General features: G+C 42.8%; 1 protein-coding gene across 3 annotated transcripts in view; it reads right to left on the bottom strand.

The window, feature by feature from the left end:
* rnf31 (ring finger protein 31) overlaps positions 1-21,613 on the bottom strand; it is a 56,144-nt gene extending 34,531 nt beyond the window's left edge. Inside the window, exons 1-7 of one of the 3 annotated variants that reach the window (XR_013903216.1) lie at positions 21,402-21,613; positions 19,670-19,868; positions 18,622-18,768; positions 17,032-17,187; positions 6,287-6,343; positions 1,063-1,246; positions 531-699 (exon numbers count right to left, since the gene is read on the bottom strand). Coding sequence is in view for 2 of the 3 variants with exons in the window: in XM_026150332.2 (XP_026006117.1) it covers positions 531-699; positions 1,063-1,246; positions 6,287-6,343; positions 17,032-17,187; positions 18,622-18,768; positions 19,670-19,867 (911 nt within the window). In the remaining variant the exon portion in view is untranslated. Of the gene's footprint in view, positions 1-530; positions 700-1,062; positions 1,247-4,553; positions 4,669-6,286; positions 6,344-17,031; positions 17,188-18,621; positions 18,769-19,669; positions 19,869-21,401 lie in introns of those variants that run through there. The other 2 variants (XM_026150332.2, XM_080292727.1) reach the window with 2 other exon arrangements.
* Positions 21,614-23,831: the final 2,218 nt, after the last annotated feature.

Below are 23,831 nucleotides of genomic sequence, written 5' to 3'. Positions count from 1 at the left end.
CAGGTCTACAATACTTTTCCTGGTGTCCTTCGAAAGCTCTTTGGTCTTGGCCATGGCGGAGTTTGGAGTCTGACTGTTTGAGGCTGTGGACAGGTGTCTTTTATACAGATGATGAGTTCAAACAGGTGCCATTCATACAGGTAACGAGTGGGGGACAGAAAAGCTTCTTACAGGAGACGTTACAGGTCTGTGAGAGCCAGAGATTTTCCTTGTTTGAGGTGACCAAATACTTATTTTCCACCCTAATTTACGAATAAATTCTTTACAAATCCTACCATGTGGATTCATGGATTTTTTTTTCACATTCTGTCTCTCACAGTTGAAGTGTACCTCTGGTGCAAATTACTGACCTCTGTCATCATTTTAAGTGGGGGAACTTGCACAATCGGTGGCTGACTAAATACTTTTTTGCCCCACTGTATATATATATATATATATATATATATACACACATATATAGTTGTAAATTCTGAGGATTACTGCACCCTTGTAAGACAAAGTACATTTTGCCAAGAACTGCTTATCCTGACCCTTCATTGCTCCTGTTTTTGGATGAAGTTGATGACGTGACAGCTGTTCGATGGTGGTTGGCTCTCTCAGGGTAGGAGTGATACAGTCTGTCACAGTCTGAGCACAGCCCCTGGAGGCAGGTGAGGCAGTGGGCTGAGATGCGAAATATTCCGCAAATAGCGCAGTTCTCTGTGAAACAAAACAACAATGACACAACACTGCTTTCTGCTATAATTTGTACCCACTCACAGCAAAGATTCACCATTGTTTTGCAATGTAGCACATGATACGCTGTTAAATCTAGACTTAGAAAGTGTAAAAATACAACGTAAAAATTCATAATAACTGGAATCTTTCCTTCCAGAAGTTGAGGCTCAATTCGCACATCTGGCCTTCAGGGTAAATGGACTGCTTTTCTAGGCCTACAGACTGAAGCTATATTTCCAAATCATATGTCACACACTCACATCCACATTATGATGACACATTGATGGAAGTTGAGTGTCTTTAGCATCAAGACTGAGGAAGTCAGACATCAATTTGTCAGCTAACCTGGATGTTTGCTTGAGAAGGTGGAAAAGACCTGAATGGACCTGAGGCTTTGGTTGTTGGCAGAGAGCGAGTGGCTGCGGTTGCTCTCCCTGGAGGATCGACGGTATAGGGAAAAAGCTAGAGACTTGGTCTGGCTGTCTGCATGGCGTGACGAGATCACAGCATCAGTGTTGAGTCCCACATCCTAAGAAAAGAGAAAAGTGGCTGAACGCTGGCTTTAAAACTAGAGATGGTTCACTGATGGTCTGATAGTATATTAATATCAACATGGCTTCATTAAAAATGCAATCATAAAGACAACGTATGTAGATAATAAGAGGATGCCAATAAAGCTGGAAATCTGAAAGTCTCTATTTAAACTGTGGATGTATGGACAGAATTCCACCCCTCACTTGTGAACAAGACCCCAAGTTTGTCTAGGGAGCTTGGGAAGAAAAGCGTCTGGAAGTTTCTTGAAGATGTGTCAGCTCTCATCCGAGAAGCTTCTTCAGTTCTAAGAGGAGTTGGCGGAGAGTCACAGATTTTTAGCCCTACTGGGAGTGTCTGTAAGAGGGCCGTGGATCCCGTATTGTTCCTCTGCCTAATGATGGTCGTTCATCTTTGAACAGAGGCTTACGACACCAACTGTCTGTCATTTTGGATTATAGCCCACTCACATCTTGGGCCATTTCATCTCAGTACCACAATAGGGTGGGGCAGGGTCTCACAATGGGTTCACCTGAAACCTTAGTTAAAATGCAGGAGTTAACAGACACCCATTTTCACACCTTGGCTCGTGTGATTAGGCAGAGGTGGTCCTCGACCCTCTTAGGGATACTCCCAATAGGTCTTAAAAATCTGGGACTTTCCACCAAATGCTCTTAGAACTGAAGAAGCTTCTCGATGAGAGGTGAAACATCTTCAAGAAACTTAAAGAAGTCCAGACGCTTTTCTTTCCAACATACCACAATGACCTGGATGACTGAGAACCTTCACAGACAAGACCCCAAGATGCCTAAACTCTCTCATTTGGGGCAGCAAGTCCCTGCCCTGGCTAATTCTAATGCTAATTCTCATATCGAACACTATCGAAGCTGAAAATCTCCACTTGAGAAAGCCAAAAAAGCCAACTGTTTCAAAACCACAAAAGAGCAAAATAATTATTAATTGTGGACTATAAACATTAGGTCACTCTGTTTCCATTTGTAAAAAATTAACAATTGATCAAAACCTGGTTACAGGAGCAGGTATTAAGGTTCAACATACCCAAGTCAGTCAAAATATTGGTAAAGTTTATTTGAAGGTTTATTTGAAGAGTGTAAGTCAGCATTTAAAGGCAAGAGTGAAACTAATGACTAATCTGACAGAGGACTCATCTCTGTGCTTGTCCTGTTAGACAAACGTATAGCCACATCGACCCACAGTACAATTACACCCAGCCCGAATAATTATATTATATCATTTCAATAATTTCAAATGTCAATTATTAATGGCCTGTTGGTATATGGCATCCGAATCTTCAGCCCTGCTGAGAATCTATGTAGCCGGGGTCAGACTTCATTTTCATGAGCACACAATGTGGCCAATCACATTAAAAAGACTGAGTGGGATCATACCACAATGTGAAAGAAGGAAGGTGGGCAGACGTCCTGGAGACAGCAAGTGTAACGGTACAGGCTGGGTACGCCGAGAGACATGGGAGAGGGATTTGAATGCAAGCATCTCAGGGAAAAATGAGCAGCATCTGGCCGCATTTCAATGATACTGGAGACTACAAAGCTGAGTGCAGAATTTATAAAATTAGGAGCTGGCTTAAGTAATACATGTTTTTATTTCCACCGTGGAGGACAAAAAGGTTTCAAAGTTGCCGGGCCTTAAACCTCCTGTGTGTTCTCCCTACTAGTATGAAATGCATCAAAACAAGGCTTTTATGAAAACACTGAATAAAAATTGCTTCCGTGAAAAAAATCAAAATTTACAGTTCAGTATTCAATATTACATAAACTACATACAAAGTGTCTTTGATTGGCAGAGATGCAGAAATGTGTGCATGTACCACAGAGCCATGGCTCAGTGTCCTAGTATCTAAGTACTCCGACTTCAATGTGTTCATGAAGCCGTTTACAATTCTTGTTTGAGCTGCTGCTCACCACAAGCAAGCGCAGGCATACATTTTGGACTTTTCACAAGTCTTACAGCTTTTCCTACTGATACAAACTTCCCTTATAGCCATGCATACTACACAAAGTAATTAAGCAATAAACAGTAAAATAACAGAAACCTTCCTGTTTCTATTTTCTACTACAGAAATTTTAGTTTTGATTAGTAAGGTACCAACCTTAGGATTAGTAGATGACCTGATCTACCTCCTGAGTTACAGCCACGCCTTAAAAATCTGACAAATATGGTGTCTAATCAGGATGGCATTAACTTGGATTCTAGTAACACTGTGAGGAATCCTGGAGTAGTTTTGACCAGGATATGTCCTTCAATGTGAACATTAAACAAATATGTAGGACTGCTTTCTTTAATCAGCACAGGGCAGGGATAGCTCAGTAGGTAGAGTGGTGGCCCTCAATCCATTTTGGACAGAGAGGACAGATGGTTTGAAAGAAGAGTGAAAGAAGCCATCTATGTCCACTGTGAGCGACCATCTTTGAACAGAGGCGGGGTTTACGACACCAACTCTCTGCCATCTATAATCCAGTTTTGAGATCCCTTCCCAGACGCCTTAACGCCCACTCACATCCTGGGCCATCTGACCTCAGGAATTCGCATGATAAGGTGGGGCCAGGTTTCATAATGAACACACCCGAAACTCTGGCTGATTGGGACCCACACCCAGTTACACACCTTGGCTCAGGCGATTAGAGGATCATCAGGGGGTCCTTTTGTCCCTCTGTGGGGGGAAACTCCCACTAGGTTTATATCTGGGACTCTCCACCATTTGACCTTAGAACTGAAGAAGCTTCTCGGATGAGAGGTGAAACGTCTTCAAGCAACTTAAAGAAGTCCAGACGCTTTTCTTTGCAAGCTCCTTTGACTACAATGACCTGGATGACTGAGAACCTTCACAGACAAAGAGGGAGCATATTTCACCCATACTGGCTTCTCTTCGATGGCTCCCTGTTACATCAAGAATTGAATTTAACCCTTGTGTTGTCCTTGGGACATTTTTGTCCCTGAGGTGTAAGGAAATCGGGAGGACATTATGAGGGTTACATTCACCACACGTGAATTTGTTTAGTATGTAAAAGATGGATGAAGCCACTGTGATGTCATCCAGTGGTCTTTGGACTGTTTGTTTTATGGAGATAACTGTTTAATCTCGGTTTTTCTGCTTCATTTGGTCCCATTTCCTTAACCCTCACAATGTCCTCCTGATTTCCATACACTTGTGGTCCTCAGGGACAAAAGGACAACACAGGGGTTAAGTAAATAAGTGATTTATTAAACGATGAAATACAGATTTAAACAGTTTAGTGGGGATGGGATAAAGTAAAGAGATGCACCTGAAGCCAGGCGAGTGGCTCCAGCAGATCCCAGGAACAACATCTGAGATCTCTGTCCACAAGAGCACAGTCCATTAACAGCAAAGATACTGCTCAGGACCCTCAAGCTCCCAGGCCTCTCGGAAAGGACCCCCAAAAGACCAAAGGATAGATAGAATGTATATAAAAAGCATGACATTAAGAAGTGCAAGTTGAAATTGCAGGAAGTAATTTCAACATTAGTGGATGGAGACAGGGTGGGTTTAATGTGTGTGGGAGCAGAGGGTCTCTGAGGTGTGCTTATTGTTGTTGGTGACTACTCTACTGTGATTATTATTATTTTAATGTGAGAAAGTGGTTTATGGAAGTTATATAGTGATGTATTAGCAAATGTGAGGAGTTCAAGAGATTAAAAAGAAGTAGTTGGTTCCTTATCACAGCATGAAGCGCTCCCAGTATGGAAAGTCATCATGTTTATAGAGGGTCATCTATTCTATAGGGAGTGCACAGTGTGGCGTAGGTCAGCACAATCTTAACTAAAAGGTCACGAGCAGCCTCTCCTCCAGTTTATTCCTCTTTAAAACACCTCATACCTACATACAGACAAATGGAAAAACTTCTAAACCGGAGGTTAAAGTAGTAAGGACTGGACCGAGGAGGAATTACAAGCCTGCTACGCCTACACAGCCTGGAGTGTTTCTGAAGCTGCAACCAGGGGGGGGGGGGGGGGGGGGGACGACCAGAAACCAGAGGTCCAGAAACAAGCTGAGCAAGGAGATCAGGGTAACTAAAGGAGTTACAGTGAAAAGCTAGAAAACAGCTTCTTAGCTAATGACCGTGCATCAGCTTTAAGAGTTGTGAGAGTGCCTGTGCTGTATATATGTATGATCTATAGCAATCAGAAATATTGTGTGAAGGCCAAGAAAAATGCCCGAAAAATGTTTTTTCCCAAGTGGATCATCACGGCTTTTGCCTTCCTTCTATCTTAGTCCTGAGTCTGTTGACTCAGTGGTTTTGATTATTATTATCTTATGTTTCAGGTTAATTCTTAAGGCTTTCTTGTTCTTAGGGTTTGGTTTCTGTTTTGTATTTTGAGCGCCTTTGGTTCTGTGTCTCTGTGCCTGCCCTGGTCCCACGTCTGTGTTTCCTCCCTGTTGCCATGTCTGATGTCTTTGCGTTAGTCTTACGTGTCTTGAGTTGAGTCTGCGTTGATTCCTGTGTCTCGTTAGCTTTGATTTGTACCTGCTGTGTTATCACCTGTTCCCCATCCTCTTGTTGTCCGTCTGTATTTAAACCATGTGGTTCTCTCTGTCTGTGCCACATCGTCAACGTCCTCCATGTTCTGGTGAAGTTCTAGTTCCCAGTTCTGCTCTCCTAGTCTATGCTTCCTAGTTCTAGTTTCCTGAGTCTAGTTAGTTTTAGTTTGTGTTTGAGGTTCTTCATTTGTTTTTTGTAAAGTTTACTTCTAACAAAGAGTGAGTCCACATCCTGCCCACACACAGCACTAGCCTGACACCTTCCTTCTTTCACATAATGGTATGATCCCAGTCATGACCTGCTCCAAATGACATGCCTCGTGCTTTCTTGGCATATATAATTTTTGATCACTGCTTGCTTGAATCCGAATGATTAAGCTTCATTTCAGCGTAACTGTGGTCAGCACAGTAGCGAGCTCTTTTTGATGACACCGGTTTTATTTCCTGCAGTTTGAGAGCCACCAGTTTAACCACTTAAATGTAAGAGAAGAGACTCACCTTGTGTCTGAGTGTAGGAATGATTCTCTCATAGAATTCAGGATGGGGATGAGCCTCCTGAGATCAAACCAAACAAGTCATAATTAATGAAAAAATTAATTATGTGTCACACACACACACACACACACACACACACACACACACACACACACACACACACACACACACACATATATACATATATATATATATTTGCAATAGCTTGACATTTGAAAGTATGTCCTGTTAATATATCTCTCCCAAAGATGGAACAGTCATTCTCCTATCTGATGACGAGCCACTCTCCATGCTGCATCATAATTGACTCGTGTTCCTCAAACCAAACATCATAAAAGGAGTTGAGCGGTTCATTTCATCCACAGAGTTGCTTCACTTGATGCAGTCAGTATAAAGTCCTCCAGGAAGTGATGGTGATGAGTCAACAACTAAGTTATGTTTCTTTTTTTGTTTTGAAGCGTTTGCCATAATTCTGGGTTGCTTCATTCATGATTTTTACTATATGATTAATAGGAAATGAGAACACTGTTTTTTCCCCTCAATTTAATTTGTTTGATTTGTGCATCTCTGAAAGATTGAACTGACTTTTGGCACAACTATAACAAGAGTTTCCAGTTAATCACGTCACTCTTAGTCATGAGCCAGTGACCACAGAATAGCCTCCTTGCTGTTGCTGGGAAATGTGATGCCAAGATTGATGGATATACTTCTGCTCTTTTATAAGGTAATTCAAATATTAAGGTGGTTATAATAATTTGTTACATCATCTTCATAGCTATATACACTGTCACCACCAAAAAAAGGTCACAAACTCTAATATTTCGTTGGATCGTCTTTAGCTGTGATTACGGCACGCATTCGCTATGGCATTGTCTCCATAAGCTTCTGCACTGTTACAAGATTTATTTCCATCTATAATTTTTCACCAAGAACTGCTTTGCTTTGAGGATGATAGAGTCTGAAAGCCTTCTCCAGCACATCCCAAAGATTCTCAATGGGGTAAAGGTCTGGATTCTGTGGTGGCCAATCCATGTGTGAAAATAATGTCTCATGCTCCCAGAACCATCTTTCACAATTTGAGCCCGATGAATCCTGGCATTGTCATCTTGGAATATGCCCGTGCCATCAGGAAAGAGTATTGTCATGAATCGCTGTGTGGCAGGCAAGCAGGAGTGGTGGACCCAAAATGCAGAACTCAGACACGGAAGTGAAACTTAAGGCGCAGCTTTATTGCTGGGAAAAACCTCGTACAAACTAAACTCACCAAAAGAAAACCAAAAGTCAGAACAGAGGAACCAAGGACTGAAACACTGGAAAGAAACACTAAACTGGAGCAGGAGACCAAACACTAGGGACATAGAAGCAGAACACACAGCTAGTTGAGGGTACGACGCGACACTGACACAGAGAAACACAGGGCTTAAATACACAGACGGCAGTAATCAAGGGATGAGAGACAGAAGGGGAACACACCTGGGAGAAATCACAGCTGACGAGGCAGGGGAAACGTAACTGAGCACACTCACATATGACACAAACCTTCACAATAAAACAGGAAACTCAGACACATGGAACCAGGCAAGACATTGAACTAAACAGACAGATTCACAAACAGATGGGGTGACACCATAGACAGAGACAGACTCAAAGGCAGACCAAATATAACACACAGAACTCAAACAATAATAATCATCATCATCATAAACTAGAAAATGATAACTAAAAGCGCTGGGTCACCGACCCAGGACCATGACAAGTATAGTATAGTCAGTATATTCAGGTAGTCAGCTGACCTGTTTTGGAGCACATCGTGGCTCAAGAGCTGGGAGTTCGTATTGTAATCGGAAGGTTGCCGGTTCGAGCCCCAGCTTGGACAGTCTCGGTCGTTGTGTCCTTGGGCAAGACACTTCACCCGTTGCCTACTGGTGGTGGTCAGACGGCCCGGTGGCGCTAGTGTCCAGCAGCCTCGCCTCTGTCAGTGCGCCCCAGGGTGGCTGTGGCTACAATGTAGCTGCCATCACCAGTGTGTGGATGGGTGGGTGAATGGGTGGATGACTGGACGTAGTGTAAAGCGCTTTGGGGTCCTTAGGGACTAGTAAAGCGCTATATAAATACAGGCCATTTACCACATACTGTTGGTGAACCTCGACCTGACCAACCAGCCCCGATCATAGCACTGCCCCCACAGGCTTGTACAGTAGGCACCAGGCATGATGGGTGCATCACTTCATCTGCCTCTCTTCTTACCCTGATGTGTCCATCACTCTGAAACAAGGTAAATCTGGACTCATCAGACCATATGACCTTCTTCCATTGCTCCAGAGTCCAACCTTTATGCCCCCTAGCAAAGGGAAGCCTTTTTTTCCGGTTTGCCTCACTGATTAGTACTTTTCCTACAGCTACACAGCTGTTCAGTCCCAATCCCTTGAGTTCCCTTTGCATTGTGCGCGTGGAAATGTTCTTACTTTCACTATTAATCATAGCCCTGAGTTCTAGTGTTGTTTTTTTCTTTGATTTGACTTCAACGTGTAAGTGATCATGATCATTCAGGATTTTTTTCCGGCCACATTTCTTCTTCTAAGACGATGGGTCCCCACTATCCTTCCACTTTTTTATAATGCGTTGGACAGTTCTTAACCCAATTTTAGTAGTTTCTGCAATCTCCTTAGATGCTTTCTATGCTTGATGCATGCCAATGATTGACCCTTTTTAAACACACAATCATCTCTTCCACGACCACAAGATGTGTCTTTCCACATAGTTGTTTATGAAATGAGAAGCAACTCATTGCATCAGTTAGGGTTAAATAACTTGTTGCCAACTGAATGTCATGGTCCTGGGTCGTGCGACCCAGTGTTTTGTGTTTTAGCCTATTTTGATGTTTATTCTTTGTTTAGGGTCACTAAGGCAGTCCAGCCATTTGTACATACTACCCGTGTATTAAGTCTCCCTTGCCCTTCGTGTGGTTATGTCATCTCCCCTGTACTACGTCTCCCCGGTTCATGTGTCTTGTCTAATCTCCATGTTTCCTGTTTTACTTTGAAAGTCTGTATTCACGGTCAGTGTATTCAGTTTCACTCCTTCTGTCCTGTCGTTAAGTTCATGTGTGTCAGCTGTGTTCCCATGTGTGGCCACTTCCCCTGATCATCCCTCATGTGTATTTAGTCTCTGTGTTTCATACAGTCTGTCTCGCGTCGTCTGTGTTATCTCCCCTACCCCTTGTCATAGTATCCCAGCCATAGTTTGTATTTTGCAGTCTAAATCTCATTTAGAGTCATAGTTTCCCAGTCTATGTTCAGGTTTTCCCTCAGTTACTTTGTTGTTCTTTTCCATGAGTTTTCAGCCATAATAAAAGGCTCGTTTTGGTTGGAATCCACTCCTGCATCCTCGTTTGTGTTCGCACCTGGGTCCACCACACACCTTTCCGCACGGTCTGCCTCCGCAGACCTTGACACTGAAAGATAATCACCCACGCAGTAATTTTCAAGTAAGAGGCTCATACCTATTTGCTTAGTTAAATCTTAGTGATATTGCATGTTTGTTTATTGATATTCCTATTGCATGATTTTATCCCCATATTTATAGTGTGTGTTTAGTGTTGATTGAACAATATGCTTTTTTTATTCCACTGTGGATTAAGCGGACAATTGTAGGCACCTGTGAGGTTGGGGCGTTCCCTGAGGTGGCCTTTCAGCCGCCAAACTGACTTAAGGGAGATAGTGAGCGCAAAGACTGAAAGAGAGACACACGAAAAGTGAAGAGCTGGAAACAAAACGTGTGCAAACCAGCATATGAACAGAAGGACCTCCGGCCTGACTGTGGGGCGCCACGAGACATTCGGCGATCGGCCAGCATAACCCGGCGATCCAGTCCCGACGGACAGAATAGCGACCGTGGGAGGCGACGCGTGAAATCCACAGTAGGGCAGGGGTACGCCTCTGCCTGCATCTGTGAGTATCGCTTTCCCACTGTTGGGTGCTAGGCGTAGCTTTGCCGGGGAAGGGTAACAGCGGCTGCGCCGACAACGTTGCTGGCCCGTGTCTGTTGTTTCAGGGCGGAGCTACGAGGGAGGCCGTGCGAGGAGGTGGAGAGTGGCTGGACTGCACGATTGCGCACAGTCAGGTGGAGATAGGAGCCTCCTCCCTGGTCTTCTGCTGGCGAGATTCCCCATCCCGGAAGAGGAGTTCCTCTCCTGTCTCTTTCAGCTCAGGAGAATTTGCCCGCGTGTTGCTGGACTGTGAGAATTAGGACCCTGGGGGGAGTTTTTAGCATAGGGAAAAACATTCATTTAGCTTTGTGTTTTTAGTGTTTAATCATTCCTGCCGGCAGGGTTTTTAGCAGGTTGCAAACACTATTTTTATTGTATACGGGGATTTTAGCTTGTATTCGGGGCTCTGACTGTGTCCTGAAAATAAATGGTGTGTTTGAAGCCAGCTAAGTTTCTGTGCTCTGAGCGCTGACCCACTCACTCCCCTTTCTGCTTGTATGTATACAGACGTGGTGGTGAAGATTTAGGTCCACCAGTTTAGCGGCTACATATAGAGAGCGGCAGCACTGATTGGTGAGTGACAGATCAATTGCGCACCAATTCCTCTGGCATCGTCTTACCAATCGTTAGATTACTATTCAAACGTGACAAGTGAAATCTCCTGCAGCAAGCTTAAACATGTCATAGAGGTTCATTTCGCAGAGAATCGCTTACTGTTATGTAAGTACGTGTGTAAAAGCAGATGAATTTATGAAGGTATTTTAGTTCTGCAGAGCCAAATGAGACAGGTCAGGGTGAAGACGGGACAGCAAAGAAAAGCTGATCACAAAACAGAAAACTTATGACAAATCAGACAATGAGGCAAAAAGAAAGCGCAGTTTTTTTTGTTCCATGGACAAAAGAATTTCTGTGGTTGGAATATGATGAGCTAAATAACATGATGTTCTGCCAGGTGTGTCATGAGTTTCCCTCCATTTCTGAGTCGACAAGCGCCTTTGTTACTGGGACCAGTCATTTTAAGAAAGACCCCATCAGAGCCCATGAGAAATGCAAGAAATGCATTATTGCTCAGTCTGCAGTATCTTTCCCAGAACAAAAAACAATTGCCAAAAACTAAACTACTAACAATAAACAATAAACAATAAACACAGACTGATTCATGTTCTACAGTTCTTACAAGTTCATAGAAATTTCTGTTCAATTACAACCAAGTATTTGAGTTGATGATTGTAATTTTTATACAGTTGTTGTAATTTGTGTTTTAACTTTTTTTTGATTGATGTTTTGTTTCCTTTACAATATTATACTTTAATGCAGCGGTCCCCAACCTTTTTTGCGCCACGGACCGGTTTATGCCCGACAATATTTTCATGGACCGGCCTTTAAGGTGTCGTGGATAAATACAACAAAATAAAACTAGTACCAGTACCGAAAAAAGAAGATTTATTCATAACAGACGTGAAAAGACCCAGGAAAACCGAGTTAACGATAAAAACGATAACAAAATAACGCTGAAAACCGATAAAAACCCTGAAAACTATACATTTCACACCTGAGCCTCAACTCTCGCGGCCCGGTACCAAACGACTCACGGACCGGTACCGGTCCGAGGCCCAGGGGTTGGGGACCGCTGCTTTAATGTATAACATTGTAAAGGAAACAAAACACCAATTAAAAAATTGCTCTTTTTTTTAAATTCGGGCTACTTAAATTTATTTTGGCTACCAAAAGCTGAAGAGTGCCTGCCCGAAAGGCTACCAGGGATTTTGAAATTTTGCGAGCCCTGCAGTGAGTGAAAAGTATGTGACCTGTTTCATGTGTCTGTATCCCAACAGTCAGAAGTCAACTTCACATTTAAGAGTTGAACATTTGAAAGAGCCAATCCCCTCGGCTCCAGACGTGGAATTCACAAAATTGGCCGAGTTTATTCTGCTGTAAGACACTTGCCTCCAAAATTTAATTTGGTTTTGAATAACATTCATTTGGGATCACTTTTTCAGAGGTGAGATCTCCACAAGTACGGTTTTTATGTTATACTGGAACCATTGATCAATGATATAAACACTGGACAGCTAAGGGCTAAGTCTTCCATTATCTGGGGAGCAGTTCTATGGTACAATCTCACAAATCACTGGAGATAATCTAGGGATACACAAACGTCTTGGCTTAAACGAGTCATTCAGGAGCCGTCATTTCTGTTGCCTTTGTTTAATTGAGAAGAGTGATTCTTAAACCGTATACAGTGAGGATGATCCTTCGTGGAAAAGATGTGTTTGAAATGCATTGCCAGTCTCTCCAGGAAAACCCAAGTTTTTATATGGTTTGAAAAAACATTCACACTTAAGTATTTCAATGTTTGTAATTCCGACTTATTTGATATAATGCATGATATTTTTGTGGGAGTAGCTCAGTACGAGATCAAAAAGCTCTTTGAATATGTCACGCATCACTTAACATCAGAACAAGACTTGCTTTCCAGGATTTAGGGTTTTGATGATGGAGTGATTTTGGAGAGTGCTGGCAGTGGCATTGGTTTGAGTTCTATTCAGTGTCTTGTGACATTATTATTCTTGCAGGACATGAAAACTGGAATTTGTTTTTGTTGTTGTTACCTCAAATAATGAACATAGTTTTTCCACTTTCTATCACAATGACAATATTTGACTGCATTAGAATTTGTTGACCACCACAAACTATTTATCCACATAGAAACTTGATACGTAAGCATGATTCTATGATCCATTATTGGCCCCCTTATTACACATGTGGAGTATGAGGTTTGAAAAAAATTGGGAAAAAGGGCTTAAAATACTTCACTTTACATGCAATTAATGCAGAATTTATAAATGTTTTATAAATGTAGAATTTATAAATGTTTTATAAATGTAGAATTTATAAAGGTTTTCCTATTATAAACCCAGTACAGATTCATATACAACATTCAACTTTTCCCGATATTTAGGAACACTCACTGTTTCCTCAGGGAAAAAGCAAAAGAGTTCACACTGACCAAAAACAAGAAAATGCAACAAGAGACTTTGTTACATATAAACTAGGGCTGCCACGATTAGTCGAATAGTCACGATGATTGTCGACGACTGATTTAATAGTCGACGCATCGTTTGAAGCTTTTGTAAGATCCTGAAAGACGCAGGAATAAGTAGCAGTAGTTAAGAGTGTAATAACGGACTGAAACAGAAGATGGCAGCACTGCATGTACAAGGATGCCAGCTGCCGTTAAACCCCGAAGAAGAAGAAGAAGCTGTGTCCCAGAATTCATAGCGCAGCCCAGCTCAGTTTCCAACAATGGCGGCAGCTAGTTAGTTTTAATATTACTCTTATTATTCTTTCTGGGTCACAAAATAAACATTTAACATATTTTCAGGTGAGAATGTAGCTGTGTAAACCGCAAATATCTGCTCAGTTTATCAGGACACCGCATACTTTCAAAAGTGCTCCGACGTTTTCAGAGACGTCTGTTACCCACTAGCTCGATAGCTAGCCGGGGGCTAGGCTCACTAGAGCCGTGAGAACACCGGACTCCCGGCAAATCGTTTTCAAACCCACTGCCGTCTTTCGCTACTCAGGTTAAACATGATATATACCGTATTTTCACGACTATAAGGCGCACATAAAAGTCTTAGATTTTCTTCAAAAAGTGCGGTGCGCCCTATAGTGCAGTGCACCCTGTGTGTTGTTGTTGTAAGGAGGACGTAGTAGAGAACACCATGAGAACGCTAAAGGGGGAAGTGTGGGCGTTGATTGTATATAAAAGAACAGGTATGTGCGTTATGCAGAACCTCGTTGTTTTAACAACCCTGAAAATGGAAAATAGACACGCTTATGAAGCACTGTTTAAACTGAAGGCCATCAGCTACGCGGAGGAACATGGAAATCGAGCAGCCGCGAGAAAATTTAAGATTAATGAATCGATGGTTCACAAGTGGAGGAAGCTAGAAAACAAGCTCCGACAGGTCAAGAAAACGCAGCTGAGTTTCCGCCAGAGGTGGGACCAAGTCATTGTTTTGCAAGTCTCAAGTAAGTCTCAAGTCTTTATCCTCAAGTCTCAAGTCAAGTCTCAAGTAATGTCAGGCAAGTCAGAGTCGAGTCTCAAGTCACTGGTGTAAAAGTCCGAGTCAAGTCACAAGTCTGAAACTTTGAATTTCAAGTCCTTTCGAGTCTTTAAAAAACAAAACGAAAAAATAATGTTGCAGTTATGCTAAATGTAAATATTAGACCATGTAATTTTAAAATCTGTGTTTTTCTCAACACATGACAAAATAGTGAACGTAGAAAATATACACAAATTGTGAAATTGCACCTCTTTAAAATGCAGCTCAATTAAACCTAGCTCCAAGAATAATTTTCACCGACAGTTCTGAGATACGCTGCATGTTATTCTTGGATGCGGTTGTAGGACCGGCTTTAAAATCGCATGACAAAAATATCATACACATTAAAAAAAACTGTATCACCAACGTAGCCTGGACAACATTTGCTAGTTAGATGAAGTCAGCTATCTCATCGTAGCATATTTATATGCATATTTATAATCATACGGTTCTTGGAGTGAGCGCATACACTCATGAAGTTTAGTAACTTCAGGTCACTGCAACAAGCCCAGGTACAGTTTACCGACGGATGGGTGCAGGACCTTGAAATGCACCGTGTAGAACGAAAGACCATCGTACGTATCATAAGTTTACCAGTCTCACAAATCGTCTTCATAAATACACATTCGTTAACCGTTTATTAATAGGACCTTTGAGCTCAACGGTAATTAATTAGTAGTGGAAATAATTTCTGGTACCCATCACAGAAATGTAGCAGTGACAATAATATTGTATGCTGTAATCGTACTGGGCAATTAGTGATACAAAAAACCTGTTTTATCCTGTGAATAAAAGTATATGTTTTTGTCAATGTACCATAATAACAGAAGCGAAACACAATATTGTGTCAGGACAATTCACTATTTATGCACAATAAATAAAGGAGCATAGCGCGGCAATTTCTGTTCAGCGCCAGACTTGCTTGTAACCTATATCACCAATTATGTTATGAAAATGACGCATTAACTACAACAGCAGACTGACCTTCGTGTAAATGCTTGGAGCAGACTAACCTGTGAGCTGGAGTGTTCTGGGACGTTATATTTGATCTTTGAATGGCTGCAATCCAGGCCATCCGTCGCGTCTTTGTTACTTCGGAAACATGGCTGAACAATTTCTCTTCAACGACGTAATCCGATAACAACCGATCTCTTTACCCGTCGGCTTCCCGTGGCTGTCATGCGACCGGCTATTGCAGTTAATGATACAACAGCTTCTTGACATTTTTGTGTTTCTTTTTATCGCTGTATAACTGATTTTAATTGAAAGCCTGCGTGCGCTAGTACCGCTTGCCACGAGTTCCCAGAATCCTTTGCGGTTCTACCCGTGAATGACGTCACATTTTCAATCTCTATATAATATGCATGTTAAATTTTATATTTGGGGTAAAATATCAAGTCTTTTCAAGTAAACCGGTTCAAGTCCAATTCAAGTCCCAAGTCATTGGTGTAAAAGTCCAAGTCAAGTCACAAGTCTTAGAACATTTTTTCAAGTCAAGTCTAAAGTCATAAAATTAATGACTCGAGTCTGACTCGAGTCCAAGTCATGTGACTCGAGTCCACACCTCTGGTTTCCGCGGACATAAGGCGAGGTGGCCCGAGTTGGAGGAAAGACTCGAGCGGTGGATCATCGAGCAAAGAACGAGCGGGAGAAGCGTTTCGACGGTCACCATTCAGCTAAAAGCAGTTTCACTAGCTGAAGAGATGAACATTGAACATTTCCAAGGAGGTCCGTCTTGGTGCTTTCGTTTTATGAAACGGTGCCATTTCTCCATCCAGACCAGGACTACGGTAGCGCAGCAACTTCCAGCCGATTATAAGGAAAAGCTGGCCATCTTCCGCTCCTACTGCAGCAAACACATCGCCGCCAAACACATCCAGCCCAGCCACATCACAAACATGGACGAGGTGCCGCTCACTTTCGACGGTGAGTCACACTGTGGAGAAGCAGGGGACCAGCACGGTAGCGATACGCACAATGGTCTTCTTTTACTGTTGTGCTTGGCTGCCATGCTAATGGACAGAAACTGCCGCCTATGGTGATTTTTAAGAGAAAGACTTTGCCTAAAGAGAAGTTTCCAGCAGGAATCATCATTAAGGCAAATGAAAAGGGCTGGATGGATGAGGAAATGATGACAGAGTGGCTGAGGGAGGTGTATGTAAGGAGACCAGGTGGTCTTTTCCACACATCACCATCGCTGTTGATCAATGACTCTATGCATCTCACAGCCGATGTGAAAAAACAAGTGAAGCAAATGAACTGTGAGCTTGCTGTTATTCAGGAGGCCTGACCAAGGAACTCCAACCGCTGGACATCGGTGTGAACCGGCCGTTCAAAGTAAGGCTGCCAGCGGCGTGGGAGTGATGGATGACCGATGGAGACCACCGTTTCACTAAGAGTGGAAGGCAGCGCCGGGCGAGTTACGCCACAATTTGCGAATGGATTGTCGATGCTTGGGCTAACATGTCTGCTGGCACTGGAGCAGCCAGTAATCGAAACGCTAACCTTCCAATTACTGGATGACCTGATCTACATTGAACTGACAGATCTGGTCAAAGCCAACCTTTTAAAACTCTCTTTGGTTCTGCAGCAAACTCACGTCGGCACAGGGACAACTAGTAATACGCATACAGAAAGTTTACACAAACCTTGATAAGCATTTCTAGTTCCATTCTCAGGCTCATCACTTCCAGAGTTACCGCAGCAACTCTGCCCACATCAGGATCTGTAACATCATCAGGGAAACTGAGTCCATCTGGCTGCTGATTAGAGTAACCATAGAGACAGAGTACAGCGCGTCCTCCCTGGGAATATAACAGACAGGGTAGAAGGTAATGAAATGTTAGTGGTTAGTACCAGCAGCGGTAACTGGAACATTTCTGTCACTTCCTACTAGTCTGCATCAGTAGGACCGGGCATTTTCACACAGAGCTATGATCACATCAATCATAAACATTAAAACAAGAGAAAGAGGAGTCCACAACTAATTAGTCTCAACCGGGCAAACATCACACAATTATAATAGAAACATAAATTATTTTGAACACTAAGACACACACAGCTGAACAGCGTGCTGAGTGATTACAGCTAGCATAGCAGTCTGTTGGCACGGGAACTGTCACTACATTGAAGAAGAGTAAGGACAGATGGAGGGTGAAGGAAAGAGATGCTGCCATTAATCTGTGATTGGGGAAGGAACTGCGCCTGCTGACGAGGTTTTGTACCTTAAAAAAATGCTTGTTTTGCCATCATCTTTGGTGGTGGTGGACTTTCAGTGTGGGTGGGTCCACCCACCTCCTCCACACACACCAACAAGAAACTAGGAGAGGTAAAGGCTGGCTTTTGATGTCTTAGCAGGAAAAATGTGCACCTGCAGCCCTCAGAAGCTCATTACTCTCATCTCCTTGGTCATTGTTGAAATTGCTTCCTTGTGTTTGTGTTTATTTGCTGATCTGTGGAGATTTTCTCTTAACTCTTCGTTCTCCTTTTGGAGTAACTCATATGTCTCATACTCGCTTATTTGACCCTCCGAGAGTGTGTGCTCTACTTTGTCAAGTTTCTTGTTGCATCCATTCAAGTTTCCTGTCATCGAGTGAAGCTAAAGCTTTGTCGGTCACATAATAATCAACATTTTATGTTGTTTTGCCTCTTTGCCACTTTCCCACTTCATTGTTTGCATCTAATTCTCACATGCTCCCTGGACTACTCCACCGATCTGTCAGCTTTTCACCACAGCCAATTTTCACTCCTCTTTTCAGTAAAACTTGACCTCTGACCTTTCAACCTGGCAACTGAGGCCATTGTAATTCAACCTTGTTGTTGATGGTATTGATTTGAAACTAATTCACAAACTCGGGAAACCACACCGTTCGCCACCCCGTCAGCCTTTTACATGTGAGGGGTAAAAATGTCTGTATCTGTCTCACACAGCAGCCTGACAGCCAATGAGCTCTTTGTATTCTTTCCCTTCATTCCTTTCCTTTTTTTTTTTCCCTGTCCCGTTTGCTTTCTTAGCCGTCAGAATTAATGTCTGAAAGCCAACAAAGATACCCAACGGATTTACTTTGCAAAGTGGATCAGCACAGCCTTGCCGTTTGGGTCCATTTGATCAGCCTTTGTTTTTATTATTTATTTTATTTTCAGTTATTACAGACGGGATAGGAAAGGGAGAAAGAAAGATGAAGGAACAGAAAAACAGAGGGGAAGAGGGACAGTGAGTGATAATACTTTATCATTACCTGGATAGCATCAACTGTGGCCCTGAACACTGGGTTGTTGTGTTTTACAGTCCTCCAGTACTTTGGCCTGTTGGGATTTGTCAGATTACAGCCATACTTTTCGAGGATGTTAAGCGCTGTAGATAAGCGCTGAAGAGATCCAAGAGTCTGCAAAGGAAGCAGACACATTTTAGCATCAATTTTAATCTGAAACGTGGCCTGTATTTGTACAGCGCTTTACTCGTCCCCAAAGTGCTTTACACATCCAGTCATAGAAGAATACAGTTAAGCTGAACCCACACTGTTTCGGTTGTAGTGGTGTGACATACTACAACACTGAACACATTCAAACATCTATCTTCCTGTCGACCCTTACATCACATTTGTAACTGCCTGTGTGTGGGGGGGCGGTGTACCCGCCGCAGTCACATTTATACTCACGTAGGAAGCCGTTGCAGTACTCAGCGTCACCACTACTGAGCGTCGTCACTCGGACAGTTTTGCTACATAAGTGCTATAGGAGTAGTAGAAGTCAAAACCAGAAGCCTTTGTCGAGTGTTCAGAGTGTTCAGGTCATAAACTCAGCTGTCTGTATGTCTCTCAGCTCCTGAGCTGGAGCATCATTAAACCAACAGGATCACACAATCATAGACAATCTCAGGACACCTTTGACACGTTCATTTTTGGGACTCTGGCCTTGTGAAGAAGTAAACCTGATGATTTAGTATAAACCTCTTTGAAAGCAATCATTTGAAGTACATGCCTTTATCAGGCTCTCACAGCATGTCGGGGGAACTCTGGCCCCCTCAACCTTCGCTGAGGTTTTCAAAACTTTTATTAAGCTCCCACCACAGCATATCAATCAGGCTGAGGCCTGGGCCATTGCAACATCTTGATTACATTCTTTTTCATTCATTGTGTTGTCTACCTGCTATTCTTTGGATCAAGTCACGATCCAAACAACAGAGTGTGAGATGTAGCCAAATCCTGAAAATCTTGGTCTCAGTCTGGATTGAGGTTAGACATATTTCCAGATGGGACTAATAAACATGCAGTTGATCTTTCTCACCTCCTTCCTGTTTCTGCCAAAGCTGTTCTCTATGACCATCGTTTCTGCAGCAATGTGGTGGTATTTAGAGCAGGGTGGTAAGGGCAGATTAGCCATGGCCACTACCCCAGCCCGCAGATCCACCACTCTGCCCCCAGAATACAGACACACTTCAGCCTGACTCCGCACATCCTGCAGCTGCTCAGAGAGGGACGCCATTCTGCACACACACACGGTTGATGCATGCCGTTTAGTTAAAACAACAACAAATAAATCTGACGACATGCATGCACAGTATCTCAGATCAGTGTATTCAACATGAAATATGAATTCCTTTGGTCTCATATTACTGCACAAATTGGCACTTTTGTTTCGTTTAAAGTGAACTTTTTTTGGAGTGCTCTTCTCTGGAAGTTGGCACAAATGACTGTAACTGAAATGCTGTTGTGCTGCCATGCCCACATCAGATTACGTAATTTTCTCGAGTGTTCCTAAAAAGTCCTTTTTCGATTTAGTCGTTTAGATAATGCAGTAAAAACTCTTTATTCCAAGTAAGTTACATTTGTCATTGAAATGTCAATTCAAACATTCTGCTGTGCTGTTGCTGTTCCTACCATCTCTGACTTCTTTATATTTGACTTCTAAAGAGACAGACTTGCTCAGCAACAGTTCTTCAGGCCTTTTTCAGAGTTTGACTTTGACATTGGCCTTTTTCAGTCATGGCAGTCCAACCTTGTACCTGACCATTTTCACTTTTGTATTATTTAAAGCCTCTGAACTGGAAGAGTGGCTGTCAAGACACCATTCTTGAGAAAGAGAATTAATTTTTACACAAAAACTGGAATGATGAATCCAAATGTCAAATGTTTGGTTCACATCTCGAGTATACAAATACACCAGTGAGTGCCTAAGAGCCAAGTGTAAAACACGGTGGAGGCTTCATCATGGTTTGGCGCTGCATTTTAGCCAGTTGTGCTGGAGATCTGGTCTAAATGTGTGATGGAATGATGAATGCAGGAAACGTACTGTCCACTTTTAATCTGCCCTCTTGAAAGGTTCTTACTGGGAACAGCTTTCATAGCATGCATGGACTGAAAAACCCCACACAGTGGAAACGATGTGGGATCATCTCGACAGAGAACAGAACAAAAGGCAGACACATCTGTTAATATGGTTTAAGAAGCCTAGAAACTTCTATGAGCCGCTAATATGGTTCAAACTGTACAAACTCACTTTTTGCTTTATATGCTGCATTATGTGTTGGCACATGTTTCAGTAAATCACTGTATCCACATTTTCCCAATTAAATATAAAGAAATTGGGAGTTTTACACAGTCCTGATGATAAAAGTATATTTCACATGATGTTATCAGACTCCAGGTGCTAACACGTATTTGACCACAACACAGACCGGTGACTGTCTGCAGGTGTTCACTGCATCCCTGAGCTCCGGCTCCATCCGTGAGATGAGCTGGAACAAGTCGCTGAACATGCAAAGCTGCTAAATCTGTTTTCACGTGCAGTACAATTGAGTGCACTTTGCTCGAAGAGCTTGTTCTCTGATTGCAGACCTCCTGGTTACAAAACAAAGACGCAGAAGGACGATGCGCTATTTCCAGTAGTCAGTGCAAAGCAGCAGGTGCGCCTATGATCAGCTCATAGCGGCACAATGTCCTGTAAACGATTCATTATTAATGATTAAAGCAGCAAAGCTGTTATTAGCGAGGATCGGCACGGTGAGCCCGCCTCCTACCTGTGCTGCTGTCCGGCTGCACTGCGGTGGAATCACTGTTACGGCACAAATGTCTGTTTGTACCGCCGAAGGAAGCCCCGCAGAAACGGCAAAACACTCCCGCAACAGCGCGGTGTGCAACTGCTGTACTGGAGACACAGCGGCAGGGCCTCCCTCTCTCCCCCTCCCTCATCGGGCAAAACGTGGAAGCGGCGCAGATTACGTCACCAGTGGACCCTCTGCGGCGCAAACGCAGCAGCGCCAGCTGCTTTCACATTCACGTTAAGGATGCTGCACCTGATGTCTCCAGGTTATTGCATTATTGCACAAGGAAATGTTAAGTGACCATCCTGTCAGGCACAGTCAAATGTGTTTGTTGCAGCAGGCTGTAAACATGCACAGTGTTTTCATGAAGGCCAAAAATGTAGCATTAAATATTCAGTCCTGTTGATGGGAATCGGAGACGATGGATGGTCAGTGTTCCGTTTATTTACTTTTTTCTCTGAGTAGTTGGTCTTTCTCTTTCACACTGGCCACTTCCTAAAGAGCAGAAGGAAGGTGCATCTGTCTCTTCAACTCCTCCCAGTTGGATGCACGTGGAGTACTTCCTCAGGGAGGTATCAGGTGGCATTTAGGTGCTCCAACACCTCAGCTGGCTCCTTTCAACAGGAAAATGCAGTGGATCTATTTTAAACTTTCCGTTTTTCCCAAATGACAGCACCATCATTCCAGTGCCCTGTCTCCAACAGCTCCTTCTGTTTGCTCTGATGCTGCATGGGCCTCAAACAGAGCGCTTCAGGCTCCTTCTTGTTTTTTGTCCAACATGGAAAAAGAGTCATGATGCATTTTTCAGGCCTCTTGGTAAAGTGTCCCACATATTCACTATCTAAGTATCAAAAGTCTGTTAAAGCTGCCAAATCTGCCTTTTTGTCTAGTATTATTATGACTAATAGCCACAACCCCCGAGCACTTTTTAATACTTTTAATTCTGTGATAAACCCTTGCACTACCACTTAAAGGGATGCCTCCCCTGCTCTTTGTAATAAATTCTTAAAGTATTACTCTGAACAAATCTCAGCTCTAAGGGCTTCTCATCCATCTCATCCATCATCAGTTTTAGACCCAGTTCCAGCTTCTGAATGCTTGACTGTCCTTCAACAGTTTGAGCCAGTGTCTTATTCTGCTTTAAAACATATAATTGATCATCTAAAAATCTCTGGTTCCCCGCATGATATTCTTCCTTCTCGTTTCTTTAAGGAAGCTTTACATGTTATTGGTCCTTGTATCTTATCTCTGCTGAATGCATCATTGTCATCAGGTTGTGTACCGTCTGTCTTTAAGCATGCTGTTGTGCAACCTATTATGAAAAAGAAAAATCTTGACCTAATTGGTCTCACCAACTACAGGTCGATCTCCAAACTCCCTTTTATTTCCAAAATATTGGAAAAGGTAGTTCTAAAACAACTTCAGGCCTTTTTAGATGCAAATGGTATTAATGACAAGTTTCAGTCTGGTTTGAAACCTCGCCCCAGCACAGAGACAGCCTTACTTAGAGTTTTTAATGATCTTCTTTTAACTGTAGATTCTGGATATTCTGTGGTCGTAGTTTTACTTGACCTGTCTGCTGCTTTTGACACGGTTAACCACAACATTCTTCTATCAAGATTGGAACATGTTGTTGGTCTCAAAGGTACGGTTTTATCTTGGTTTAAATCCTACCTCTCAGAGAGGCCGTTCTCTGTTGCTATGGGGCAACACTCCTCGGCTTCTGCCCCTATGTATTGTGGTGTGCCTCAAGGGTCCGTGCTCGGTCCTGCTCTCTTCTCTTTGTACATGTTGCCCTTGGGATTAATTTTAGTAAATACAACATCTCCTTTCACTGTTATGCCGATGATATCCAGATTTATTCACCTTTGAAATCCAATGTGACTGCTTCTTTGCAACCTCTGTTCAACTGTTTGCATGAAGTTAAAATTTGGTTTTCACATAATTTTCTTACATTGAACGAGAATAAGACTGAAATCATAGTCTTTGGTAGTCACACTCCGCTAGACCAGTTAGCTGATGCCCTTGGCCCTCTCGCTAGCCATCTTTCGTCCACTGTAAGAAACCTCGGAGTGTTCCTGGATGGCTCTTTTAAACTCGAGAAACAGGTGTCCACTGTGGTAAAAAACAGCTTTTACCAGTTGCGTCAGATTTCCAAAGCAAAGCCGTTCCTTCCTTTAAAGGACCTTGAAACGCTTATCCACGCATTTATTACATCCAGATTGGACTACTGTAACTCCCTCTACTCGGGCCTCCAACACTCCTCTCTTTGCCGGCTCCAGTTAATTCAAAATGCAGCTGCGCGTCTTTTAACAGGTACGAGAATTCATGAACACATAATAATAATAATAATAATAATGGATTGGATTTATATAGTGCTTTTCAAGGCACCCAAAGCGCTTTACA

Source organism: Astatotilapia calliptera, chromosome 18 (assembly GCF_964374335.1).
Source record: "Astatotilapia calliptera chromosome 18, fAstCal68.1, whole genome shotgun sequence".
In the NCBI taxonomy this organism is placed as follows: Eukaryota; Metazoa; Chordata; class Actinopteri; order Cichliformes; family Cichlidae; genus Astatotilapia; species Astatotilapia calliptera.
Note: the sequence above shows the minus strand (reverse complement) of the source record. Positions and strands in the feature narration are given on the sequence as shown.